Raw genomic sequence first — 24,239 nt, forward strand, 5'->3', positions numbered from 1 at the left:
CCCAAAATCCATAGAATCTTACATAAGTGCTCTACAATTAACAAGGAAGTGACCCAGTACCTATTCCAATTTCAATACTGCATAAATTTGCTGATCATTATTTTTGACAAAAAAATAAGATTAGGATCGCCCCCATAAATTAAGAGGAAGTGACCCAAAATCCATCGAAAGTGACCCTAAGCACCCTAAAATTAACAAGGAAGTGACCCAGTACCCACTCCAATTTCGATACTGCATATATTGGGTTGGTCATCATTTTTGACAAAAAAGTAAGTTATTAGGATCACCTAGAAATTATCAGGAAGTGACCCAAAATCCATCGAAAGTGACCCAAAGCACCCTAAAATTAACAAGGAAGTGACCCAGTACCTATTCCAATTTTGATACTGCATAATTTTGATGGTCATTATTTTTGACAGAAAAATAAGATTAGGATCGCCCCCATAAATTAAGAGGAAGTGACCCAAAATCCATTGAACGTTAACCTTAACACCCTAAAACTAACAAGGAAGTGACCCAGTATCTATTCCAATTTCAATACTGCATAAAAATTGGTGGTCATTATTTTTTGACAAAAAAAAAAAAAAAAAAAAAAAAAAAAAAAACAAGGTATTTGGATCGCCTAAAAATTAACAGAAACTGACCCCAAATCCATGGAAAGTGACTCTAAATACCCCATAATTAACAAGGAAGTGACCCAGTACCTATTCCAATTTCAATACTGCATAAAAATTGGTGGTCATTATTTTTGACAAAAAAACAAAAACCAAAAACAAAAAACAAGGTATTCGGATTGGCCAAAAATGAACAGAAACTGACTCCAAATCCAAGGAAAGTAACTCTAAATACCCCAAAATTACCAAGGAAGTGACCCAGTACCTATTCCAATTTTGATACTGCATAAATTTGGTGGTCATTTTTTTGCCGAAAAAATAAGTTGTTTGGATCGCCCCAATAAATTAACACGAAGTGACCCAAAATCCATTGATAGTGACCCTAAACACCCTAAACTTAACAAGGAAGTGACCCAGTACTGATTCCAATTTTGATACTGCATTCATTTGGTGGTCATTATTTTTTTTATATAAAAAAAAAATTAGGATCAACTAGAAATTAACAGGATCTAACTCCAAATCTATAGAAAATGACCCTATGGGCCCTAAATTTAACAAAGAAGTAACTCAGTACCTATTCCAATTTCGATACTGCATAATTTTTGTGGCCATTATTTTTGACAAAAAAATTAAGTTATTCGACTCACCTAGAAATGACCAGAAAGTGGCCCAAAATCCATAGAAAGTGACCCTAAGTAGCCTAAATCATACAAAGAAGTAACCAAGTATCCATTCCAATTTCGATACTGCATAATTTTGGTGGTCATTATTTTTGACAAAAAAATTTATATATTAGGATCGCCCCTATAAATTAACAGGAAGTGACCCAAAATCCATACAAAGTTGCCCTAAGTACCCTAAAATTAACAAGAAAGTGACCCAGTACCTATTCCAATTTCGATACTGCATAAAATTGGTGGTCATTATTTTTGACCAAAAAAATAAAGTTATTAGTTAATACTCGTGATAAACTAAAAGATAGAAGGGCGAATCATGGCCAGAGGAAGAACAACTTTTCTAATTGGACTCCTAAGGCCAAATATTTAAATTCACAGCAAAAGAATTGCTAATATGCGCCGTTTTTCCCAACGCGATTAGCGCTAGCTAACCTGTCTGTTGCGCTCATCGGTGATCCTCTGAATCTGTATCTTTTTCCTCCCCATGTTGCTGCTGTTTGGCGGGAGGGGGCGTTAAGCTGCAGAATCTTCTTCCGCTTCCTGCTCGTATGTTTCAACACTTCCTGCCGGTTTCTGGAGCTAAAGAAGAGAGGACGAGCTAGCCTTCAGATCATGGTCCTCGGCGCTGTGCCCTCGCCTTCACCTCAGCTGGCCGGCTCCTGGAAAACAACACACGGCCGTTCGTCAAACATGGCGGCGGGCGGTGACCCACTTTAGCTACTACAAGCGGCGTCTCGGCCTAACCCCGCCGATAAACAAGAGAATAAATGATGCGGTGGCGGCCGAGCGGGAGGCCCGTGAGCGGGGAGGCTGTGCTGTGTCAGCTTCATTAGAGGCATCACCGCCACATCACTGATCGGACGGTCGCCCGCGGCAACCGGCTGCCCGGTCGAGGCCGCCTGGCACGCCGGACCGCGCCGACGTGACACAGGCCGCGCAGACGTTAGCTCGCCGGGACTCGTTCGCTTTTTTGTTCTTGGAAAGAAAGGGTTTAAAAGCGATATTTGGGGATTTTGTCGTCTAGATTTTAGTCAACAAGAAACCTGTCCTGTTGGGCTGCTTAGACAAGGAGAATAGGAATCTGAGTGTCCTTATGTTCTGAACAGTTTTAATGTATCACATGGGAGTTTGACATACTGGCATTTTGCTTGTTCATTAACTTTTATTTATTAGGAGAAAGCAGCGAAAAAGAAGGCATTATTGGGGGACAGAAAGTAAGGAAGCAGACAGAAGAGGAGAAGAACAAACAACAACAAGAAATACATTATTACACACCTTTGCTACCAATGAACATAGTGGTGCTATTGTTAGCTAATTACATTGGACAACACCTGAGTGCCTGATAATCGAGGAAAAAGAGGAGGGAAGGCGGACGGCGTGGAGTGTACACAATTCAGGAAGTGTGAGACCCAGTATTATGTAAATCAACTGTAAGTGTGAACATATTTACATCCTAATATATGCTATCTGATCGCTAATTCTGACACTGACAATCTCTCTACCTAAGTGTGTCTAATTGCACCTAGTCAGTGCTTGAACGCACTTAGATATGTGATAGTCCTGCAAGGCCCAGATACCACCCCAGCCAATCTGGGCCTTGCCCGCTCATCTTCAATGCCCTTGCTGATGGAAGGAGATTTTCACCCAAAATCTCTCGATACATGGTCCAATTAAATCTTTCCTTTACACAGATCAGTCATCCTGGTCCTTTTGCAGAAAAACAGCCCCATAGCATGATGTTTCCACCCCCATGCTTTACAGTGGGTATGGTGTTCTTCAGATTCAATTCAATATACTTTCTCCTCCAAACACGAGAACCTGTGTTTCTACCAAAAAGTTCTATTTTGGTTTCATCTGACCATAACGCATCCTCCCAGTGATACTTTCTCCTCCAAACACGAGAACCTGTGTTTCTACCAAAAAGTTCTATTTTGGTTTCATCTGACCATAACGCATCCTCCCAGTGATACTTTCTCCTCCAAACACGAGAACCTGTGTTTCTACCAAAAAGTTCTATTTTGGTTTCATCTGACCATAACGCATCCTCCCAGTCAGGGCCGGCCCAGCCTATACGCAGACTATGCAGCTGCTTAGGGCCCCCCTGACCACTAGGGGGCCCCCAATCTGGCAAATGTTTTATTTTTATTCTATTTTGTTTACTACAGTTTGCTTTATTTGACTTTTGTGAGTTTTGATACTTGATTACAAGTTTAACAAGAATAAAAATTCTTCCTTAACTTCTTTCTTTCCACTTTTAGAAAAAGGTTTGGCACTATCCACTGTAACTACTAACAATCATTTGGGGTGAGAAGTTTTAAGTATGCAGTGCAACAATCTGATTAATATACAAAATATGGGCGTATGGGTTGGATTGCATGTATGGGTTTCACAGTACACTGTGACGAAATGGTGGGCCAAAAATATGTGTCCCTTTGCATTATTTTGCTTAGGGCCCCCAAATAGCCTGGGCCGGCCCTGCTCCCAGTCCTCTTCTGGATCATCCAAATGCTCTCACCGTTCTTGTTATCATTTTGACGCCACAGGGTGAGATCTTCCATGGAGCCCCAGATCGAGGGAGATTATCAGTGGTCTTGTGTCTTCCATTTTCTAATTATTGGTCCCACGGTTGATTTCTTTACACCAAGCGTTTTACCTATTGCAGATTCAGTCTTCCCAGCCTGGTGCAGGTCTATAATTTTGTCTCTGGTGTCCTTCGACAGCTCTTTGGTCTTGGCCATAGTGGAGTTCGGAGTGTGACTGACTGACTGAGATTGTGGACAGGTGGCTTTTATACCGATAATGAGTTAAAACAGTTGCCATTAATACAGGTAACGAGTGTAGCCTCGTTAGACTTCGTTAGAAGAAGTTAGACTTCTTTTACAGCTAGAAATCTTGCTTGTTTGTAGGTGACCAAATACTTATTCTCCACTCTAATTTGAAAATAAATTCTTTGAAAATCAAACAATGTGATTTTTTTTTTTTCCCTCCACATTCTGTCCCTTGAGGTTTACCCGTGTTGACAATTACAGGCCTCTCTAATCTTTTCAAGTAGGAGAACTTGCACAATTGGTGGTTGACTAAACACTTATTTTCCCCACTGTACATGTCTTTCTATCCATAGTACCTTTTATGTACCCAATGCAAACTGGACAGTTTGGCCGCACTGCTTAGCAGAAGGAAGGGTGAGAGGCTGTGGTGCTTTATAGGCATTAGCAGAAAAATATAAATCTATTTTTTAAATTAAAAACCCGATCCTTTTCACCCGTTTCCGATCCTCTGGAAAATGGCAAGAAAAGCCCGATTTACGATTACGTGATTGAAACTCCTAAAATTAGCATAGAAAATGCCAATAGTCACTTTTTCACCCAATCAATGCTGGGCCATACTGCTAGTTTTTACTATTAGGACATTTTCACACAGAGAAAAATCCAGCTTTGAAGTGCGACTGGGGCTAACGAAGGTAGACCGTGAGGCGTGTCATCGTTCACATTGAACACGGCAGCAAGCGTGTCATGGCAAAGAATGTGCAACGCGTTAGGAACACCTACTCCTTTCTTTTTTTTCCACCCGCAGCGCACTAATGATGTGATCCAGGTAGAATTCATTATCCTCCTCTGAACTCGCTTAGCGGAAAGGGAGGAGAGCATTTGAAGAGGAGTTAAAAATGGATTTTTGAGAATTTCACAAGGATGTTGCCGACGGTTTCGACATCCTCGCCGTAGACGGTCTCGCCTCGGGTTGCTCATCAGGAAAACAATTAACGCCGAGTCGACACGCTCCTTTCCCATCGGTGCATAATTCATGGAGAAGTCGGATTGAAGTCGTTTTCAATGAGAGGGAGTCTTAATTAATCATTTTAATTGTGAGAATCGAGTTGTATTTCTTCTGGGTGGAAAAATAATCGTTATGAGATGGTGGTGAGTTGTAATTGTACTGTATATTGCATATTGTATATGGCGGAAAACACTCAGGTGACTTGAAGTTCCGCTCTGAGACCCCCATTTTGGCCAAATTTCAAAATTGTCCAATATGCATGTATGATACATCATTGGAAAGCGTAAAATTTCAATATTCTGGGGGAAGAAAATTTTCAGACAGGAGGGCATTTAAAAAAAATAATAATTTCAACAGCAAAACCCTATCTTGAGGTGAGAGCACGCGAGACCAGAATTAAAGATGCCACGATTTTAACGAGATATTATCGCGTATTTACCATGTTTCGATCCAAAAACTCCATGTAGCATGTATCACTGAGTGTCGAGACACAGCTGTGAATGGCCACAGCCGGATTTTTGGGGGAATTTATGGGTGAAACATGGTAATATAACAAGGGTCGCGATGCAGAAATCGCAGACATCGAGGAGTGGTCGACATGTTCTTTTTCATATATTTGCATTTTGTTTTCTTACTGTACCGAAAATGAACCGAACCGTGACCTCAAAACCGAGTACGTACCAAACCGAGATGTTTGTGTACCGTTAAACCCGTAATAAATATAATTAATTACCTTCGTTTTATGGCTGGGTTGAAACGAAAGCGGTTGCGCGACGTCTGTAAACGGCGGTTTTCAGGGTAAAACGGAAAAATTAAAAATAGTTTGGGGGCTTAATGCGTCATGAATCTGCTATGGCAGCATATAGACATATTGTTCGATCAAACACAACAGTTTTTTTGGCTTAAAATACAGCAGTTTCTTTTAAAGAGGAGTGCAAAAGCAGAAACTGCTTTTTCAGTCTTGTCTGTGTTTTCTGCCATATGCATTTATTAACCAAATAAAGCACTGCTGCAGCCATCGATTACTTGAGTAATCGATTAATCTAGAGCTGTCCCGACTAGTCGACATAGTCGACGTCATCGATGACGTAAATCCGTCGACGAGCACAACATCCCGTCGACGGTTAATGAAGGGTCAAAAAAATATATGCGTGGAAAGTTAGAATGTCGGATGCTCTGTTTGCAAGCGGGGAAAGCGCCACAAAGCCAAAAAAAGCGCACCAGAGTGTCCAAAACATTGACTTATTTCAAAGAAACAAAGGAGAGTACACTCTTCTGTCCTGTCTCTTCAGTGCCAAGCTTGGCTGCACGTCGGCCGTGAATAAACACCTTAGGCGCCATCACGCAGTTTGTAAATTTGTTTTTTTTTCATTTTTTGTACACCAGAAGGTGCTGTCGCCTTACTAAATAATAATGTTTCATTGACAATGGGCCTATAAGTGCTATTAGTATTGTTCTTAATGCTAACTGGAAGGTTTATTTCATGTTATGGTTTATTTTATGCTATAGAAAATTATATAAGGTTAAAAGGTCATAAATATATACAGTATATACAGTGATTGCACTCAAGGGAGAGATTGTCAATGATAAGGTAATAAGGTAAAGGCAATTCATATAGGCAATTCATTGATATATAAATAAGGTTTAAAAGGAAAAAGGTGAAAAGTTTCTGTTAATTTCTAATTGTGTTGCTTTATTTGTGTGCACCGTAGCTCTTACGGTGTGTTTACATCAAGGATGGAATAAAGTTGTAAACCATCAGTTTAAGAGACCATCTTTTCAATCGGGATGCTACACTAGTTAATTCTATCAGCATTTGAACTAATTGTTTATTTGTGATTTATTATTGTTATTTACGTGTTTATTTGTACTTTAATAAATGATTTGAGTGTTCCAATATGTTTTTTGTGAATTGATAAGCGTCAACAAAAATTTCATTGCTAAATTAGTAAAAAAAAAAAAAAAAAAAAAAATTAATTATTAGATTAGTCGACTAATCGTAAAAATAGTCGGCTGACTAATCGGGAGAAAATTAGTCGTTTGGGACAGCCCTAGATTAATCTATCATTTAGTTACTTTTTAGAGCTTGTTTTTCTGATTGATGATTAGTTGTACTGTAGAATACTGTAGAATGATTTCCTCGAAAACTGTTGTACCGCCATATCGTGAGATCATCGTTATCGTGAGCCTTGTATCACAAATCCTAGCGTATCGTGATCTACTGGAGCTACTCATTTCAAGAGTTGTATTTATTCATACAGCTTCAAAGCAACATGACTAGCCAATGACAGCGCTGAAAAGATTATTTTTAGAAAATTCCCACGGCATTTAAATCATTTGAATAATTTGTTTAGAACAACGATCATATTATCCACTTCAAAACATATTTCTATAATTGCACCGGGTTAAAAATAGCTTAAATCTGTTTCTGTGCGGCGAGTCAATGAATTTGCTGACCGCGCCAGCAGGTAGGCAAACAATGTCGCCGTGGTCTCCTCTCGTGTATACACACAGTCTGCCCGCACATACAGTATATATTTATTTATAGATGGCTATTTTGGTAAGGTGGCCGCAAATAGCAACGACGGTGGCGCCTCAATAGGCTCCCGGTCTGGCCTGGCGCCGCCTTCTCATTCATTCATGACTTTGCAGCAACACTACGCACGTTCTTCTTCGATGGAATTTTGGGAAACTTCCACCCCGACCACAAGCGGTTGCATTTAATAACCTTTCCGCGTGATTGGAGGCGCCGTTTATTTAAACGCAGGCTGGACTAATATGACTTTCATGCACATTTTTGGCCCATTTTATTTTTTGGTGTCCGCTAGTGTTGCACCGATACCAGGAATCGGAAGGGGCACCGACTGATTCGCTGTGGCGCGATTAAATTAAGTAACTATGTAAATTAATGTTTTGGTGGACTGGGAGTTCACAAGTTAACTTTCACAACTTCTGTACTAGTGATGCACAATAATGAATTTTTCAACCGATACCGATAACCAATAATTTCCTCCATTTATCAGCCAATAACCGATAATGTTAAGCCAATAATTCTATTAAAAGACATATACCGGTATACAATTTTAAATTATACACAGGTGCAAATGTTACTATGCAAAATTATAATTTATTGCTACTTTTTCCACATTAAATGTGAACAAATTGTACATTTCAACATCTAAACAATGTATATTCATTAATTATTGATAATACTTACAAAGTAAATACTTAATTGCACAAAAATGCCTTTAGGAGGGCTTGAGGCGCTGGCACCGAATTGGACAAATTTGCCTCGATTTTGCACATTTGAAAGCTTAATCAAATATATAATTGTCGGATTGCATTATCGGTTGAATTTTGTAAAGTCTGGATTATCGGTGTGATGTCATAATTGCCATTATCTGCCGATAATTATCGGTAACCGATATTATCGTGCATCTTTATTCTATACTATACACACAGTATATATACACACACACACTAATACAGTAGTACGAAAAAGTATCTGTACCTTTTGGAATTTCTCACAATTTTGCATAAAATCACCATCAAATGTGATCTAATCTTTGTCAAAATCACACAGATGAAAAAACAGTGTCTGCTTGAACTAAAACCACCCAAACATTTATAGCTTTTCATATTTTAATGAGGAGAGTTTGCAAACAATGACAGAATGGCGAAAAATAAGTGAACCCTCTGCCTAAGGAGACTTAAAGAGCAATTGAAACCAATTTTTACCAAACAATTTAAGTCAGGTGTGTGCCCAATCACTGAGGAGTGGTTTAAAGCTGCCCTGCCTACTATAAAACACACACCTGGTAAGAATTGTCTTGATGAGAAGCATTGTCTGATGTGCATCATGGCTCGTTCAAAAGAACTGTCTGAAGACCTGCGATCAAGGATTGTTCATTTGTATAAAGCTGGGAAAGGATACAAAACCATCTCTAAAAGTCTGGATGTTCATCAATAGACAGTCAGAGAAGTTGTCTACAAATGGAGAGAGTTTGACACTGTTGCTTCTCTCCCAAGGAGTGGTCGTCCACCAAAGATGACGCCAAGAGTTCAGCGCAAAATACTCCGAGATGTAAAAAAAAGAACCATAGAGTGTCTGCTAAAGACTACAGAAATCACTGGCACAGTCCAATATCTCTGTGCACACATCAACTATATGTAAAACTATGGCCAAGAACGGTGTTCATGGGAGGACTCCACGGAGGAAGCCACTGCTGTCTAAAAAAACATTGTTGCTCGTTTAATGTTCGCAAAAAGGCACTTGAACACGCCACAAAAGTTTTGGCAAAATATTTTGTGGAGTGATGAAACCAAAGTTGAATTGTTTAGGAGTAACACACAACATCATGTGTGGAGGAAAAATGGAACAGCTCACCAACATCAACACCTCATTCTCACTGTGAACATGGTGAAGGGAGCATCAAGATTTGGGGCTGTTTTCCTGCTTCAGGGCCTGGACAACTTGCAATCATGAATGGAAGAACATTTTGCAGGCAAACCTGAGGCCGTCTGTCAGACAGTTGAAGCTAAAAAGAGGATGGATACTGCAACAAGACACTGATCCAAAACAAAGAAGAAAATCAACTTCAGAATGGTTTCAAAAGAACAAAATACATGTTCTGGAGTGGCCAAGTCAAAATCCAGACTTGAACCCCATTGAGATGCTGTGGGATCACCTTAAGACAGCGATTCATGTCAGATATCCAAGGAATCTGACTGAACTACAACAATTTTGTAGAGAAGAATGGGCCAAGATTAGTGATGATCGATGTGCCAGACTGATTTGCAGCTACAGGAAGCGTCTGGTTGAAGTTACTGCAGCCAAAGTGGGGGCCACAAAATATTAAATGTGATGGTTCACTTATTTTCTAGAGCTGGGAATCTTTGGGCACCTAACGATTCGATTACGATTACGATTCAGAGGCTCCGATTCGATTATAAAACGATTATTGATGCACCCCCTCCTTTTTTTTTTTTTTTGTACATTAGTTCCAAAATTGTTCAAAAATACTCTCAGGCTAAACCAAACTACTATTTCAGTATCAAGTTAACATATAGCAGTAAACAAATATACAAAAATAACATTAAAAAAAAAAACAAACTCCAGTCCCCATTCTGTATCAGCAGCTTTAAACTACATTCAATTAATTTAATGTTGTGAATCAACCGTTAAAGTTGTTAAAATTGCTCCCGTTATTCCATAATTTCCCTAAAGTTTTAAAAATATTTTAAAGATAAGATTCAAGTCAATATTTTACCGATTTAGGAGTATTTTAGATAAAAAGTTAATTAGGTTTGCTTGGAAGGTTCGCTACAACAGCCTTGCAGGGAAGTGTACTGCTTTAAGATGGCGGCCGTTTACTAACGGCCGCATCTAGGTTTTTGTAGATGTGCTGCTCACGCTACCGAATCAATAGTGCATCTAGTCCTATATAAATGATATCTACCATTACATTATGTGGATGACGTACTTTATAGCAGCTTTTCGGCAGCAGTCTGGTATGTTGTTGTGTTTTTTTATCTCGTGGCATGAGTTGAGCTAGAGCCGTGAGTTGAGCACTGGCATTACCCGAGGGGCCGGGTAATGAGAAGCATGATGTTTAGCTACTCTCGCTGCGTTCTTCCTCGTTGCGCCCCGAAGACCGCGCGGCGCGCTGAGTGTGTTGTACTTCCGCTTTACTTGGCATATTTCAATAATCGGAATTTGGATGTTTGTGAATCGTTCTCGAATCTTCCACGGCCGAATCGCGAATAATCTAAGAATCGGAAATTTTGCACACCTTTATTATTTTCCCCCTTTCTTTCATAGTCATTGTTTGCATACTATCCTTATTAAAATATGAAAACCTGTAAATGTTTGGGTGGTTTTAGTTAAAGCAGACACTGTTTTTTCATCTGTGTGATTTTGACAAAGCTCTGATCACATTTGATGGTGATTTTATGCAGAAATGTGAGAAATTCCAAAAGGTTCAGATACTTTTTCATACCACTGTACATATGTATAAATATATATTATACATACATAGATGATATTTCCAACATATAAAGTTGTGGTACAACTGGAAAGTGGAAATATGAAAAAAAAAAAAAAAAAAAAGTAAAACTTTAATAAAAAATAAAATTCCAGGTATTTTCATTTTTAAACTTTTGCTAGAGAAAAATGTCTGATTAAGTCTGTTACAGTAATAAAAACTAATGAAAATAATCAAGCCTTATTTAAAATAATAATAACAACAAAGGGGGATATTTGCCATTGTGTTATGTTTATTTAAAATTATGTGGACTCTTTTTTTTCTTTTAACTTTAAATTTTTAGGACTTTTTAAAATTTAGGTGTATTTTCAATTTAATTGTACTTTTTTGTTATTTATTTAATAATAAAATTTGTATGCAGTTATGTATTCCTCCAATACTTCATGTATGTTAAATATAAATTCAGGCGTCAAGAGGTTCATAGGCTATTAAACTAATCTGTTGTGGCAGCCCCGATAAACAATCCGCATAATAAGCAAATCTACGGCGGACCTAGAGTGGAACCCTGGGGAACGCCCATGGAAATGAAAAGTGGGTTACCTCAGGAGAAACGTGGACATTTTGCGAGCGGACATAAAAGCGGACGCGATGCGTCGGCGCTCTTGAGGAAGTAAAGAATATGTGAGGCGATGCTACGTTTGATGAAAAGTACATGGTCCCCGCAGGCAAATTGGGCAGAAGAAGTCGGTCGGGGATGAAAAAAAAAAAAAATCCTCTGATTTCAGATACTTCAACGGGAATGTTCTTTGCTTTCATGATTTTTTTTTTCCAACATTTGAAGTTTTGTCTCGTGGACTTTTGACACCAGAAAGATGACAGCGACAGATCGGAAGACAGGAAAAAAAACGGAGATCGATCTGAACTGAGAGAGCTGGCAGTAAATGATCCTGTTTCAGCGCCACTGACGGTGATAAAGGTCGAATCCATTTGAACTGAGAGGAATGGTAAAAAGTCACAGGCTCCTGCCGCAGTTCTCCGTCCTTTGAAGTTTCAGTTTCTTGTCTATTAAGGGTTCTTATTTTTTCTGCTCCAATAGATTTACATGGCAACACATAGAAACTGAAATCTGATTGGACCCTAGAAATCCATCATTTGCTTGTACTGTATGAATCAATAACTAATTGAACATTGATTGTTGACCTAAAAATGATCTAAATAATCTTAATTTCAGGTCCGTGGTTGTAAATATCCTCTTATTTACTTTTTAAAAGAATTCTTACTTGTTTTTTAGTTATTTATTAACAAAAAAGGAAAAACAAGAAATATGTAAATTTCCATTTGAAAAAAAACATTTTTAAATTAAAAATTTACTTTATTAAAAATATATATTTCAAATTAAAAAAATGATATCCTTGCATTTTTTAAAATTTGATAGCTTTTTTTTTTTTTACAGTTATTTAATTAGAAAAAAATTATGTTTTTATTTTTTGTATTTATTATGATATATAACATATATATGTTATATTACTAGATGGTGTATATTTTTATTTATTCTTTTTAATTTAAAATTTGTTTATTTTGTAAAATTATATTTCACATTTTAAAAATAATATTTTCGCATTTTTAAAAAAAAAAAAGTTCTTATTTAATTCTACAGTTATTGAATTAGAAATATTAAAAAAAAACACTAAACTACAAAAATTCCTTAGTTTTTTTATGGAATAATAAAAAGTAACTTGAAATTTTTTTATTAGAAATCTAAAATTTTTAAAAAAGTAAAAACTACAAAATATCCTCCTTTTTAATTTTTCATTTAAATAAATTAATTGAAAAAATATCCCATTATTAGACAATTAAACAAGGCCAAATGTTGTGGTGTTGCGCAAAGCAGTTTCATTTGATTCACAGAATCGGGTTCTAATGCGGTGGTTGTGTTTTGCATGCAGTTCCTGAACGCACCGTGTTAGAGTGACAGTGCTCGAGATAGGCTGAGCCTCTCGGAACGGCCGTTCCGGGAGTCTCGCTCTCCTGGAATTGGCGACTATATGACAGTCAAAAAAGTCACGAAAGTGAGAGCGATTGCACCCTTTTACTAGGTCTAATGCAGTACTTCTCAAATAGTGGGGCGTGCCCCCCTGGGGGGGCGCAGAGCGATACCAGGGGGGGCGCATGTGACCTCGGGGAACATGCTTTTTTTTGGGTTTTTTTTGCCGTACTGGAATAAAGTGTACTTGCACATCCACTCAATAGGTGGCAGTGGCGCTCTCATTTTCAGAGTGCGCGCAGTATTTTTGAACTAAGGAAGAGCACTCAGCACACACAGACAAGAGATATGAAGAGCAGAGTGCCACCGCCGTTTTCGAAAGCCGTTTTCCGACCGGACTCACTCACGCAGCGACCCACTGTCTTGTCCGGTTCTCACGTCGCCGCCCGAAAAGTGCCATTTTCGGCTTGGGATCGTCACGACGACCGCTCTCACCTACGGTTCTACCTCGGCCGCCGAGAATGCGCTTTTTTCGTGCCGTTTGCCTTTTAGCTTTGACTTTTAATACAGTGTGTGATGAGGAAAGACCACTGTTTACTGTGTCTAAAAATAATTATAGCAGACAGCCAGAAGCCAAATCAATTAAGACGCCACTTAAAGACATTAGACCCCAATCTCATTGATAAGCCGCTTGATTGTTTTTCAGTGAAAACGTGCCGAATATTGCCAACAATCGTCCTGCTTTGTCAGTGTTATATCAGTAAACCAGTGATCATTGTTAGCATGCTCATTGCGAAATAACTCCACACCATTGCAAAGGAGGTAAATACTGTGAGCAGCAAAAATAAAAACTGTCCTGTCCAAGGACAATTTTTAAAAATTTTATTCAGTTTTGTTTTTTCAGTCAAATTTTTTGGCATATTGTCCTCATGAGGGAATGTTTCTAATCAATTTTAATTTGTTATTATTGACTTATTTTATTACATTTTATTTTTCTGTATCAAATGGTCAAAAATGTACCTTGAGTGTACTTTTTACAGTTTGGATGTGACTTTTTTAAAAATTCAGGCAAACTGATGCACGTCAAGTCTTCTCTGTTACAAACAAAACAATGTTAATAAAGTTAATACTTTATTATAAGTTGATCTATGTTACTTTTTTTCTTTATTAGAAAAAAAGGACACAATGTTAGGCAGATGCGTATTTATAATAGTAATTTTTAGGGCTGTCAAACGATTAAAATTTTTAATCGAGTTAATTACAGCTTAAAAATTAATTAATCGTAATTAATCGCAATTAATACCATCTATAAAATATGCCATATTTTTCTGTAAATTATATATATATTCTGTAAAATAAATTGTTGGAATGGAAAGATAAGACACAAGATGGATATATACATTCAACATACGGTACATAAAGACTGTAGTGGGCATTTCACTCTACTGTCATTTAAATCTGTCTATGCTGTCCTCACGCCGAAGCGTGTACTTTTTCCAAAGCTAGACAGCTAGTGAACGACGCCTTAATAATTAGACTTCTTCCTTTTTCATCTTATTTATTAATAAAATGGCCTCAAACCATTGTCCTCTTTAGACCGTCGTAAAACTACAAAAAGTACACAAGCATTGCATTAGCAACAACGTTAGCTTAGCACGCTATACAGGTTCACTAAACATAAACAAAAAGCGTCTCATACAAAAAATATAACATTTCGTTTACTAACATAATATGTACACAACAACCATACTTACGGACAAATCTTGTCCAAGGATCATATAAGCACAACATTATCAGCCCGAGATGTCGTGCAGCCATAATGAACTGGCAAGAAAACAATAAACCATGTCGCAAAGCGACCACAAGAGTTCGCTGTTGGACAGCACAAAAACCCTTGCTGTAAAACTTATCAAAAGGCAGAATACTTTCTGAGCGGGACATTTGCGTTAATTGCGTCAAATATTTTAACGTGATTAATTTAAAAAATTAATTAGCGCGCGTTAACGCGATAATTTTGACAGCCCTAGTAATTTTATAGACAAATGATACTATTTACAGTGGCGGCAGAGTTTGGGGGGGCGCGAAACGTACGTCTTCCTTGGGGGGGGGGGGGGGGGGCGTGACAGAAAATAATTGAGAAGCACTGGTCTAATGTGAAAGCGCCCTAAGACTAAGACAAAAATTGAAAGTGCAGACAAAAACAACACTGCAATGAACGATTCCTTCATTCACTACCAGCCTTTGTCAGTACAGTATCGGCCGATACCACATTGGGATCGGGAGAGAAAAATGGCATCAATGCAACACTACTAAAAAGCAAAATCGCCGAATTTTGGAGTGTGCGGGTCCGCAAAGCTCAAGTGGGAGGGCAAGCCGGGTCGTTGCTTCAGAGCACCCTGCCACACAGATTAACGCTAAAAGAGCAGTAAGAGAATGTTGAATGGCGACGGCATCATTATCCCTGACATCTGTTGCTGTGTTTCAAAGCTCCAATCTGCTCTCTGCGGTGGCGCGGAAGGGGCCGCGAGGGAGCGCTGTCACCTGCCGGACGACGGGTGGCTGGAGGCGATAGTCGGCCGCACTGGTGACCTTCCGGTCGACGGCCCGAGGCGTTCCGTCGCGTTGCGTGTTGGGTGTTTTTACCGGCGGCAGAAAGTAGCAAAGGTGAAAGCAATAACAATGGTTTATCTGGGTTGGATGCCATTATTGCTAAGCAATATAAAAGAGATGAAGGACAGGGTTTGAAGCAAAAAAAATCTAGATTACAGTCAGTGGCGGAACAAATGTGAACAGGGAATGGGTGCGATGAGCATAAACGGGACCCCCTAGAATGGATTGTCCAATGGCGAGGTGGGTGGATTATTGAGTATGTGAGTAGTCAGAGAGGTTCACTACTATTATTTACCAACCTTGGCCAAAACGTATCCAAAATTGTGGATTTACAGTACCACAAAAATGATAACTGTAACCAGATCAAAGTCCGAATTTAGGACATTTAATTCAAATTTCTAAATATTGGTACAGTAAAGCTGAATAGTTTTGAGTATGTGAGTTGTCAGAAAGGTTCATTACTAAAAATCACCAACCTTGGCCAGAACTTATTCAAAATTGTGGATTTACAGTACCACAAAAATAAAAACTGTAACCTGTAACCAGATCATCGTGACCATTTAGGACTTTCAATTCAAATTTGCTATTAGTTTTGAGCATGGGAGTAGTCAGAGAGGTCTACTAGTAATATACACCACCCCTGTCCAGAGCATATTCAGAATTGTGGATTTACAGTACCACAACAATGAGAACTGTAACCAAAGTCCACATTTAGGACATTTAATTCAAATTTCCAAATACTGGTACAGTAAAGCTGCATAATTTTGAGTATGTGAGTCATCAGAGAGGTTCACTACTAATATTCACCAACCTTGGCCAAAAATTTATTCAAAATTGTGGATTTACAGTACCACAAAAGTGAGAACTGTGACCAGATCAAAGTCGCCATGTAGCACTTTTAATTCAAAAGTAAAATGCATAGTTTTGAATATGAGAGTAGTTAGAGAGGTCTACTACAAAGATTCACCAACCTTGACCAGAACCTATTCAGAATTGTGGATTTACAGTACCACAAAAATGAGAACTGTAACCTATAACAAGATCACAGTCGCCATTTAGGACTTTTAATTCAAATTTGGTATATATTTGTTCAGTAAAAATGCATAGTTTTGAGTATGGGAGTAGTGAGAGAGGTCTATTACTAATTTTCACCAACCTTGGCCAGAACTTATTCAAAATAGTGGAATTACAGTACCACAAAAAGGATAACTGTAGCCAGATCAAAGTCGCCATGTCGGACTTTTAATTCAAATTTGTTATATATTTGTACAGTAAATATGCATAGCTTTGAGTACGACAGTAGTCAGAGAGGTCTAGTACTAATATTCACCAACCTTGGCCAGAACTTATCCAAAATTGTGGATTTACAGTACCACAAAATGAGAACTGTAACCTATAACCAGATCAAAGTCGCCATGTTGAGCTTCTAATTCAAATTTGCTATATATTTGTACATTAAAAATGTATAGTTTTGAGTATGGGAGTAATCAGAGAGGTCTACTACTAATATTCACCAACCTTGGCCAAGAGCTTATTCAGAATTGTGGATTTACAGTACCACAAAAATGATAACTAACCAGATGAAAGTCCACATTTAGGACATTTAATTCAAATTTCTAAATATTGGTACAGCAAAGCGGCATAAATTTGAGTATGTGAGTAGTCAGAGAGGTTCACTACTAATATTCACCAACCTTGGCCAGAACTTATTCCAAATTGTGGACTTACAGTACCACAAAAATAAGAACTGTAACCAGATCAAAGTCCACATTTAGGACATTTATTTCAAATTTCTAAATATTGGTACAGTAAAGCTGCATAGTTTTGAGTCTGGGAGAAGTCAGAGAGGTTCATTACTAAAAATCACCAACCTTGGCCAGAACTTATTCAAAATTGTGGATTTACAGTACCACAAAAATGAAAACTGTAACCAGATCATCGTGACCATTTAGGACTTTTAATTCAAATTTGCAAGTAGTTTTGAGCATGGGAGTAGTCAGAGAGGTCTACTAGTAATATACACCACCCCTGTCCAGAACATATTCAGAATTGTGGATTTACAGTACCACAACAATGACAACTGTAACCAGATGAAAGTCCACATTTAGGATATTTAATTCAAATTTCTAAATACTGGTACAGTAAAGCTGCATAATTTTGAGTATGTGAGTCATCAGAGTGGTTCACTACTAATATTCACCAACCTTGGCCAAAACTCAAAATTCTTCAAAATTGTGGATTTACAGTCCCACAAAAGTGAGAACTGTAACCAGATCAAAGTCGCTGTGTAGGACTTTTAATTCAAATTTGCAATATATGTGTACAGTAAAAATCCATCATTTTGAATATGAGAGTAGTTAGAGAGGTCTACTTCTAAGATTTACCAACCTTGGCCAGAACTTATTCAGAATTGTGGATTTACAGTACCACAAAAATGAGAACTATAACCTGTAACTAGATGAAAGTCGACATGTAGGACTTTTAATTCAAATTTGCTATATATTTGTTCAGTAAAAATGCATAGTTTTGAGTATGGGAGTAGTGAGAGAGGTCTACTACTAATATTCACCGTCCCTGTCCAGAACTAATTCAAATTTGTGGATTTACAGTAGCACAAACATGATAACTGTAACCTGATCAAAGTCCACATTAAGGACATTTAATTAAAATTCCTAAATATTGGTACAGTAAAGCTGCATAGTTTTGAGTGAGTAGTCAGAGAGGTTAAGTACTAAAACTCTCCAACCTTGGCCAGAACTTATTCAAAATGTGGAATTACAGTACCACAAAAATGATAACTGTAACCAGATCAAAGTCACCGTGTGAGACTTTTAATTTAAATTTCCTATATATGTGTACAGTAAAAATGCATAGTTTTGAGTATGGGAGTAATCAGAGATGTCTACTACTAATATTCACCAACCTTGGCCAGAGCTTATTCAGAATTGTGGATTTACAGTACCACAAAAATGATAACTAACCAGATGAAAGTCCACATTTAGGACATTTAATTCAAATGTCTAAATACTGGTACAGTAAAGCTGCATAGTTTTGAGTATGGGTGTAGTCAGAGAGGTCTACTACTAATATTCACCAACCTTGGTCAGAACTTATTTAGAATTGTGGATTTACAGTTGCACAAAAATGATAACTGTAACGTGAGCAAACTCCACATTTAAGACATTTAATTCTAATTTCTAAACATTGGCACAGTAAAGCTGCATAATTTTAAGTATGTGAGTCGTCAGAGAGGTTCACTACTAATATTCACCAACCTTGGCCAAACTTATTCAGAATTGTGAATTTACAGTACCACAAAAATGAGAACTGTAACCTGATCAAAGTACTTTTAATTCATTTTTCTCAATATTGGCACAGTAAAAATGTATAGTTTTTAGTATAGGAGTAGTCAGGTGGTTCTACTACTAATATTCACCAACCCTGGCCAGAACTTTTTCGAAATTGTGGATTTACAGTACCACATACATGAGAACTGTAACCTGATTAAAGTTCACATGTAGGACTTTTAATTCATTTTTCCAAATATTGTTACAGTAAAAATGCATAATTTCGAGTATGACAGTAGTCAGAGAGGTCCACTATTAATATTCACCAACCTTACCCAGTACTTACTCAGATTTGTGCATTTACAGAGTAACAAAAATGACAACTGTAACCTACCACCTACTAAACCGACCTGTTGCCCAGGGGAATCGCATAATAATGTATTGACGTGACAGCGCACGCAACGCACATGTAGATGGAGCGGTTTTAAGATAACGGGACTTTATTTCATTTTTAAATGATAATGGTGGCAGAACAGAGGTCAGAAAATAAATTTTGCAATGACTTCATAACCGATTACAGTGGATAGCGTGCAAATGTTCATCCCAGGCTAGCAAATGTAGCGATGCTTTGAATATAGCTGGTAAAACAGAAATTATTAAAGCAATCCATATTTTTATTTTTAAAAAATGTAAAACACTAAGTATTGTATTCTATTATATTTTATTAAGTTCTCACGAGAAACAGTCAAATCAAACGATTTACTTTCACATACCATACAAAAACAACGTGGCAGGGTTGGAAATGCGGACCTTACAGGATGTTTATTATGTTTACCCATTTTTGTCTATGACAACTGTGACGTAGACCAAATTACCGATATTTATCAAAAGTGGCGTGGGACGAACAAGTCTATATTTAGCGTTCAGTAAATTACCAAACAAAAGATTGGCAACTGATGCTATTGTCTGGCTGGTGACTTCCGGGATAAAAGCGTGTTAGTCCAGTTTGCCCTTTTTGACGGGCAGCCGGCACGGATGTCACAATGTCACTTTGCATGGTAAATCTTCAATAAACGAACAGCGTAAATATGTCACGCTTCAATCAAACGTTTTCTAACTGCGCACCTTTCCAGGTCAGTTGTTTCACCCCTCCCACTTAAAATGGATTGAACGTCAATGGACGTTTTCTTTTCATGATTTCCTTACTGATAAGAAGCTACAGTGGTATAAAAAATGTATCTGAACCTTTTGGAATTTCTCACATTTCTGCATAAAATCACCATCGAATTTGAGCTGATCTTTTTCAAAATCCCACAGATGAAAAAACAGTGCTTTAACTAAAACCACCCAAACATTTACAGGTTTTCATATTTTAGTGAGGATAGTATGCAAACAATGACTATGACAGAAAGGGGAAAAATAAGTAAGTGAACCATCACATTTAATATTTTGTGGCCCCAACTTTGGCAGCAGTAACTTCAACCAGACGCTTCCTGTAGCTGCAGATCAGTCCGGCACATCGAGCAAGCAAATGATGACAGATGAGGGAAAAATAAGTAAGTGAACCCTCTGCCTAAGGACACTTACGGAACAATTGAAACCAATTGTTATCAAGCAATTTTAGTGAGGTGTGTGCCCAATCACTGATGAGTGGTTTATAGCTAGCTGCCCTGCCCACTATAAAATACACACCTGGTAAGAAATGTCTTGTTGGGAAGCATGGCACAGTTAAAAGAGCTGGCTCAATATCTGCGATCAAGGATTGTTGCTTTGTATAAGGCTGGGAAAGGATACAAAACCATCTCTAAAAGTCTGGATGTTCATCAATCAAAAGTCAGAGAAGTTGTCTACAAATGGAGAGAGTTTGGCACTGTGGCTTCTTTCCCAAGGAGTGGCCGTCCAATGCCACGAAATCAGCGCAGAATAGTCAGAGAGGTACAAAAGAACTCTAGAGTGTCTACTAAAGACTTACAGAAATCACTGGCCCACTCCAATATCTCTGTGCACAAATCAACTATTTGTAAAATTATGGCCAAGAATGGTGTTCCTCCACGGAGGAAGCCGCTGCTGTCTAAAAAAAAACATTGTTGCTTGTTTCATGTTCGCAATAAGGCACTTGGACACTCCACAAAAGTTTTGGCAAAATATTTTGTGGACTGATGAAACCATAGTTGAATTGTTTAGGGGTAAGACACAACGTCATGTGTGGAGGAAAAATGGAACAGCTCACCAACATCAACACCTCATCCCCACTCTGACACATCATGATTTGGGGCTGTTTTGCTGCCTCAGAGCCTGGACAACTTGAATTAATTCAAAAGTTTATCACGATGTTTTGCAGGAAAAACTCAGGCCGACTGTCAGACAGTCGAAGCTAAAAAGAAGCTGCAACAAGACAATGATCCAAAACACTGAAGTAAATCAACTTCAGAATGGTTTCAGAAGAACAAAATACACGTTTTGGAGTGGCCATGTCAAAGTCCAGACTTAAACCCTATTGAGATGCTGTGGCATAACCTAAAGACAGCGCTTCATGCAAGACATCCCCGGAATCTGACTGAACTACAGCAATTATGTGGAGAAGAATGGACAGAAATTAGTCCTGATCGATGTGCCAGACTGATCTGCAGCTACAGGAAGCGCCTGGTTGAAGTTATTGCTGCCGAAGGGGGTGGGGGGGGGCACAAAATATTAAATATGATGGTTCACTTACTTATTTTCCCTCCTTCTGTCATTGTTTGCATAATATCCTAAGTAAAATATGAAAACCTATAAATGATTGGGTGGTTTTAGTTCAAGCAGACACTGTTTTTTTCATCTGTGTGATTTTGACAAAGATCAGATCACATTTGATGGTGATTTTATGCAGAAATGTAGAAAAAAATCCCAAAGGTTCCGATACTTTTTCACCTTTGCATATTAACCTCATTAAAGTATGAAAACCTATAGATGTTTGGGTGGTTTTACTTAAAGCAGACACTGTTTTTTTCATCTCTGTGATTTTGACAAAGATCAGATTACATTTGTTGGTGATTTTATAAAGAAATGTTAGAAATTCCAAAAGGTTCAGATACTTTTTCACCTTTGCATACTATCGTCATTAAAATAGGAAAACTTATAAATGTTTGGGTGGGTTTAATTAAAGCAGACACTGTTTTTTCGTCTGTGTGATCTTGACAAAGATCACATTTGACGGTGATTTCATGCAGAAATGTGAGAAATTCCAAAAGGTTCAGATACTTTTTCACCTTTGCATACTATCGTCATTAAAATAGGAAAACCTATAAATGTTTGGGTGGGTTTAATTAAAGCAGACACTGTTTTTTCATCTGTGTGATTGTGTGACAAAGATCACATTTGATGGTGATTTCATGCAGAAATGTGAGAAATTCCAAAAGGTTCAGATACTTTTTCACCTTTGCATACTATCGTCATTAATATAGGAAAACTTATAAATGTTTGGGTGGTTTTAGTTAAAGCAAACACTGTTTTTCATCTCTGTGATTTTGACAAAGATCACATTTGATGGTGATTTCATGCAGAAATGTGAGAAATTCCAAAAGGTTCAGATACTTTTTCACCTTTGCATACTATCGTCATTAAAATAGGAAAACCTTTAAATGTTTGGGTGGGTTTAATTAAAGCAGACACTGTTTTTTCATCTGTGTGATTTAGACAAAGATCACATTTGATGGTGATTTCATGCAGAAATGTGAGAAATTCCAAAAGGTTCAGATACTTTTTCACCTTTGCATACTATCGTCATTAAAATAGGAAAACCTATAAATGTTTGGGTGGGTTTAATTAAAGCAGACCGTTTTTTCATCTGTGTGATTTTGACAGAGATTACATTTGATGGTGATTTCATGCAGAAATGTGAGAAATTCCAAAAAGTTCAGATACTTTTTCACCTTTGCATACTATCGTCATTAAAATAGGAAAACCTATAAATGTTTGGGTGGGTTTAATTAAAGCAGACAGTTTTATCATCTGTGTGATTTTGACAAAGATCACATTTGATGGTGATTTCATGCAGAAATGTGAGAAATTCTAAAAGGTACAGATACTTTTTCATACCATTGTAATTCTGAACAAATTTTGAGCACGTTGTAGCGCGTATTTAGTCAATGAAATGTACATACAACAGTATACATTTGATCACTTATTTTTTTATATATTTTTGGGGAAGATGAGCTTCCCTTGCAATCATAGAACAATCGGCTTTGTATAAAACTGTTCAGTGTCATTTTTCCTGTTGGATGTTCATCCTAACAAGTTGAATCTATATTATCAAGCTTCAAAACGGTTCGTTGAGCATGTTTGGTAGTCAATAGAACATCAATATTCCAAATTTTGGCAGTTTTTTTTTTTTTGTACTTTTGGGCCCAAATGTTGATTATAGTTGGTCAGGTGAAGAAAAAAAACAGTTTAGATATGATGCTAATGGTGTCCTGAAAAAAAGATGGGACCTAGATAGCCCATTGTATCAAATGTATGCAAAAATCAGACAATTAAGGCCAGGAACTTCAAGGGTTAGGTCGCATAAGGAAGTAGTTGCACTTGCTGACTTTCCTGCGTGTGTACTCGCCGTGTGTCTTTGCTGTGTCAACAAAGCTGATTTGGTGGTGGGAGCATCTGCAGGTGGAGGCCAGAAGGGGGGCGCGTTATAGCTTGGCCCGCTATCTGAAGGATGCTTTTGTGCGTCCACGCTGCCAAGCTTTGGCAAGGGAAAACGACGAGTACTCCATTCCGTTCGCCCTCCCTCCCTCCCCCTCCTGCCCGCAATCCACTTAACCAATCACGGGTGAGTGTGTGGAGAGGTGGGGGTGTTGATGCAGTGCAAAGGAAGTACTTCCCAAGTGGAGGTGATTTGGGGGATGGGCTAAAGTGCCGGCAGTGGAGGAAGACAGGCAGCAATTTGGGATGATTATGATGTTGTTTTTGCCAGTAATACATGCGTACATACTGTACAGATTAAATTTATCAGCTGCTATTGACGGTGTTAGACGTCCAATTCGTTGGAAGAAAAAATAGGTTGGACGTCTGCTCATGATAAAAAACAAAATTTATTTGGGAATTTAAATGAGTTTAACTCATTGGCTGCTATTACAGTCCTAGACATCCAATCCATTTTGAAGAAGGAGGGGTGGCAGCGAATGAATGAACTCATTGGCTGCTATCGAAGGCGCTAAACTAATCATTTTAAATTAGATTTCCATATTTATTTATTTTTTTTATTTTCCAAGTACAGGTATTTTGATGATGTGCTGTGCTGACGCTAACTTATACATGCTAATCGTTTGTGTGGA

At 37.9% G+C, this 24,239-nt stretch overlaps 1 protein-coding gene across 1 annotated transcript in view; it reads right to left on the minus strand.

Annotated features, from left to right (window-relative positions):
• LOC130915088 (myocyte-specific enhancer factor 2D homolog) overlaps positions 1-24,239 on the minus strand; it is a 221,684-nt gene that overhangs the window by 106,041 nt on the left and 91,404 nt on the right. The window contains exon 4 of the mRNA XM_057834815.1: positions 1,724-1,950. Within this exon, the coding sequence (XP_057690798.1) occupies positions 1,724-1,777 (54 nt within the window). The 5' untranslated portion in view covers positions 1,778-1,950. The remainder of the gene's footprint in view (positions 1-1,723; positions 1,951-24,239) is intronic.

Source organism: Corythoichthys intestinalis, chromosome 4 (genome assembly GCF_030265065.1).
Source record: "Corythoichthys intestinalis isolate RoL2023-P3 chromosome 4, ASM3026506v1, whole genome shotgun sequence".
Taxonomy (NCBI): domain Eukaryota; kingdom Metazoa; phylum Chordata; class Actinopteri; order Syngnathiformes; family Syngnathidae; genus Corythoichthys; species Corythoichthys intestinalis.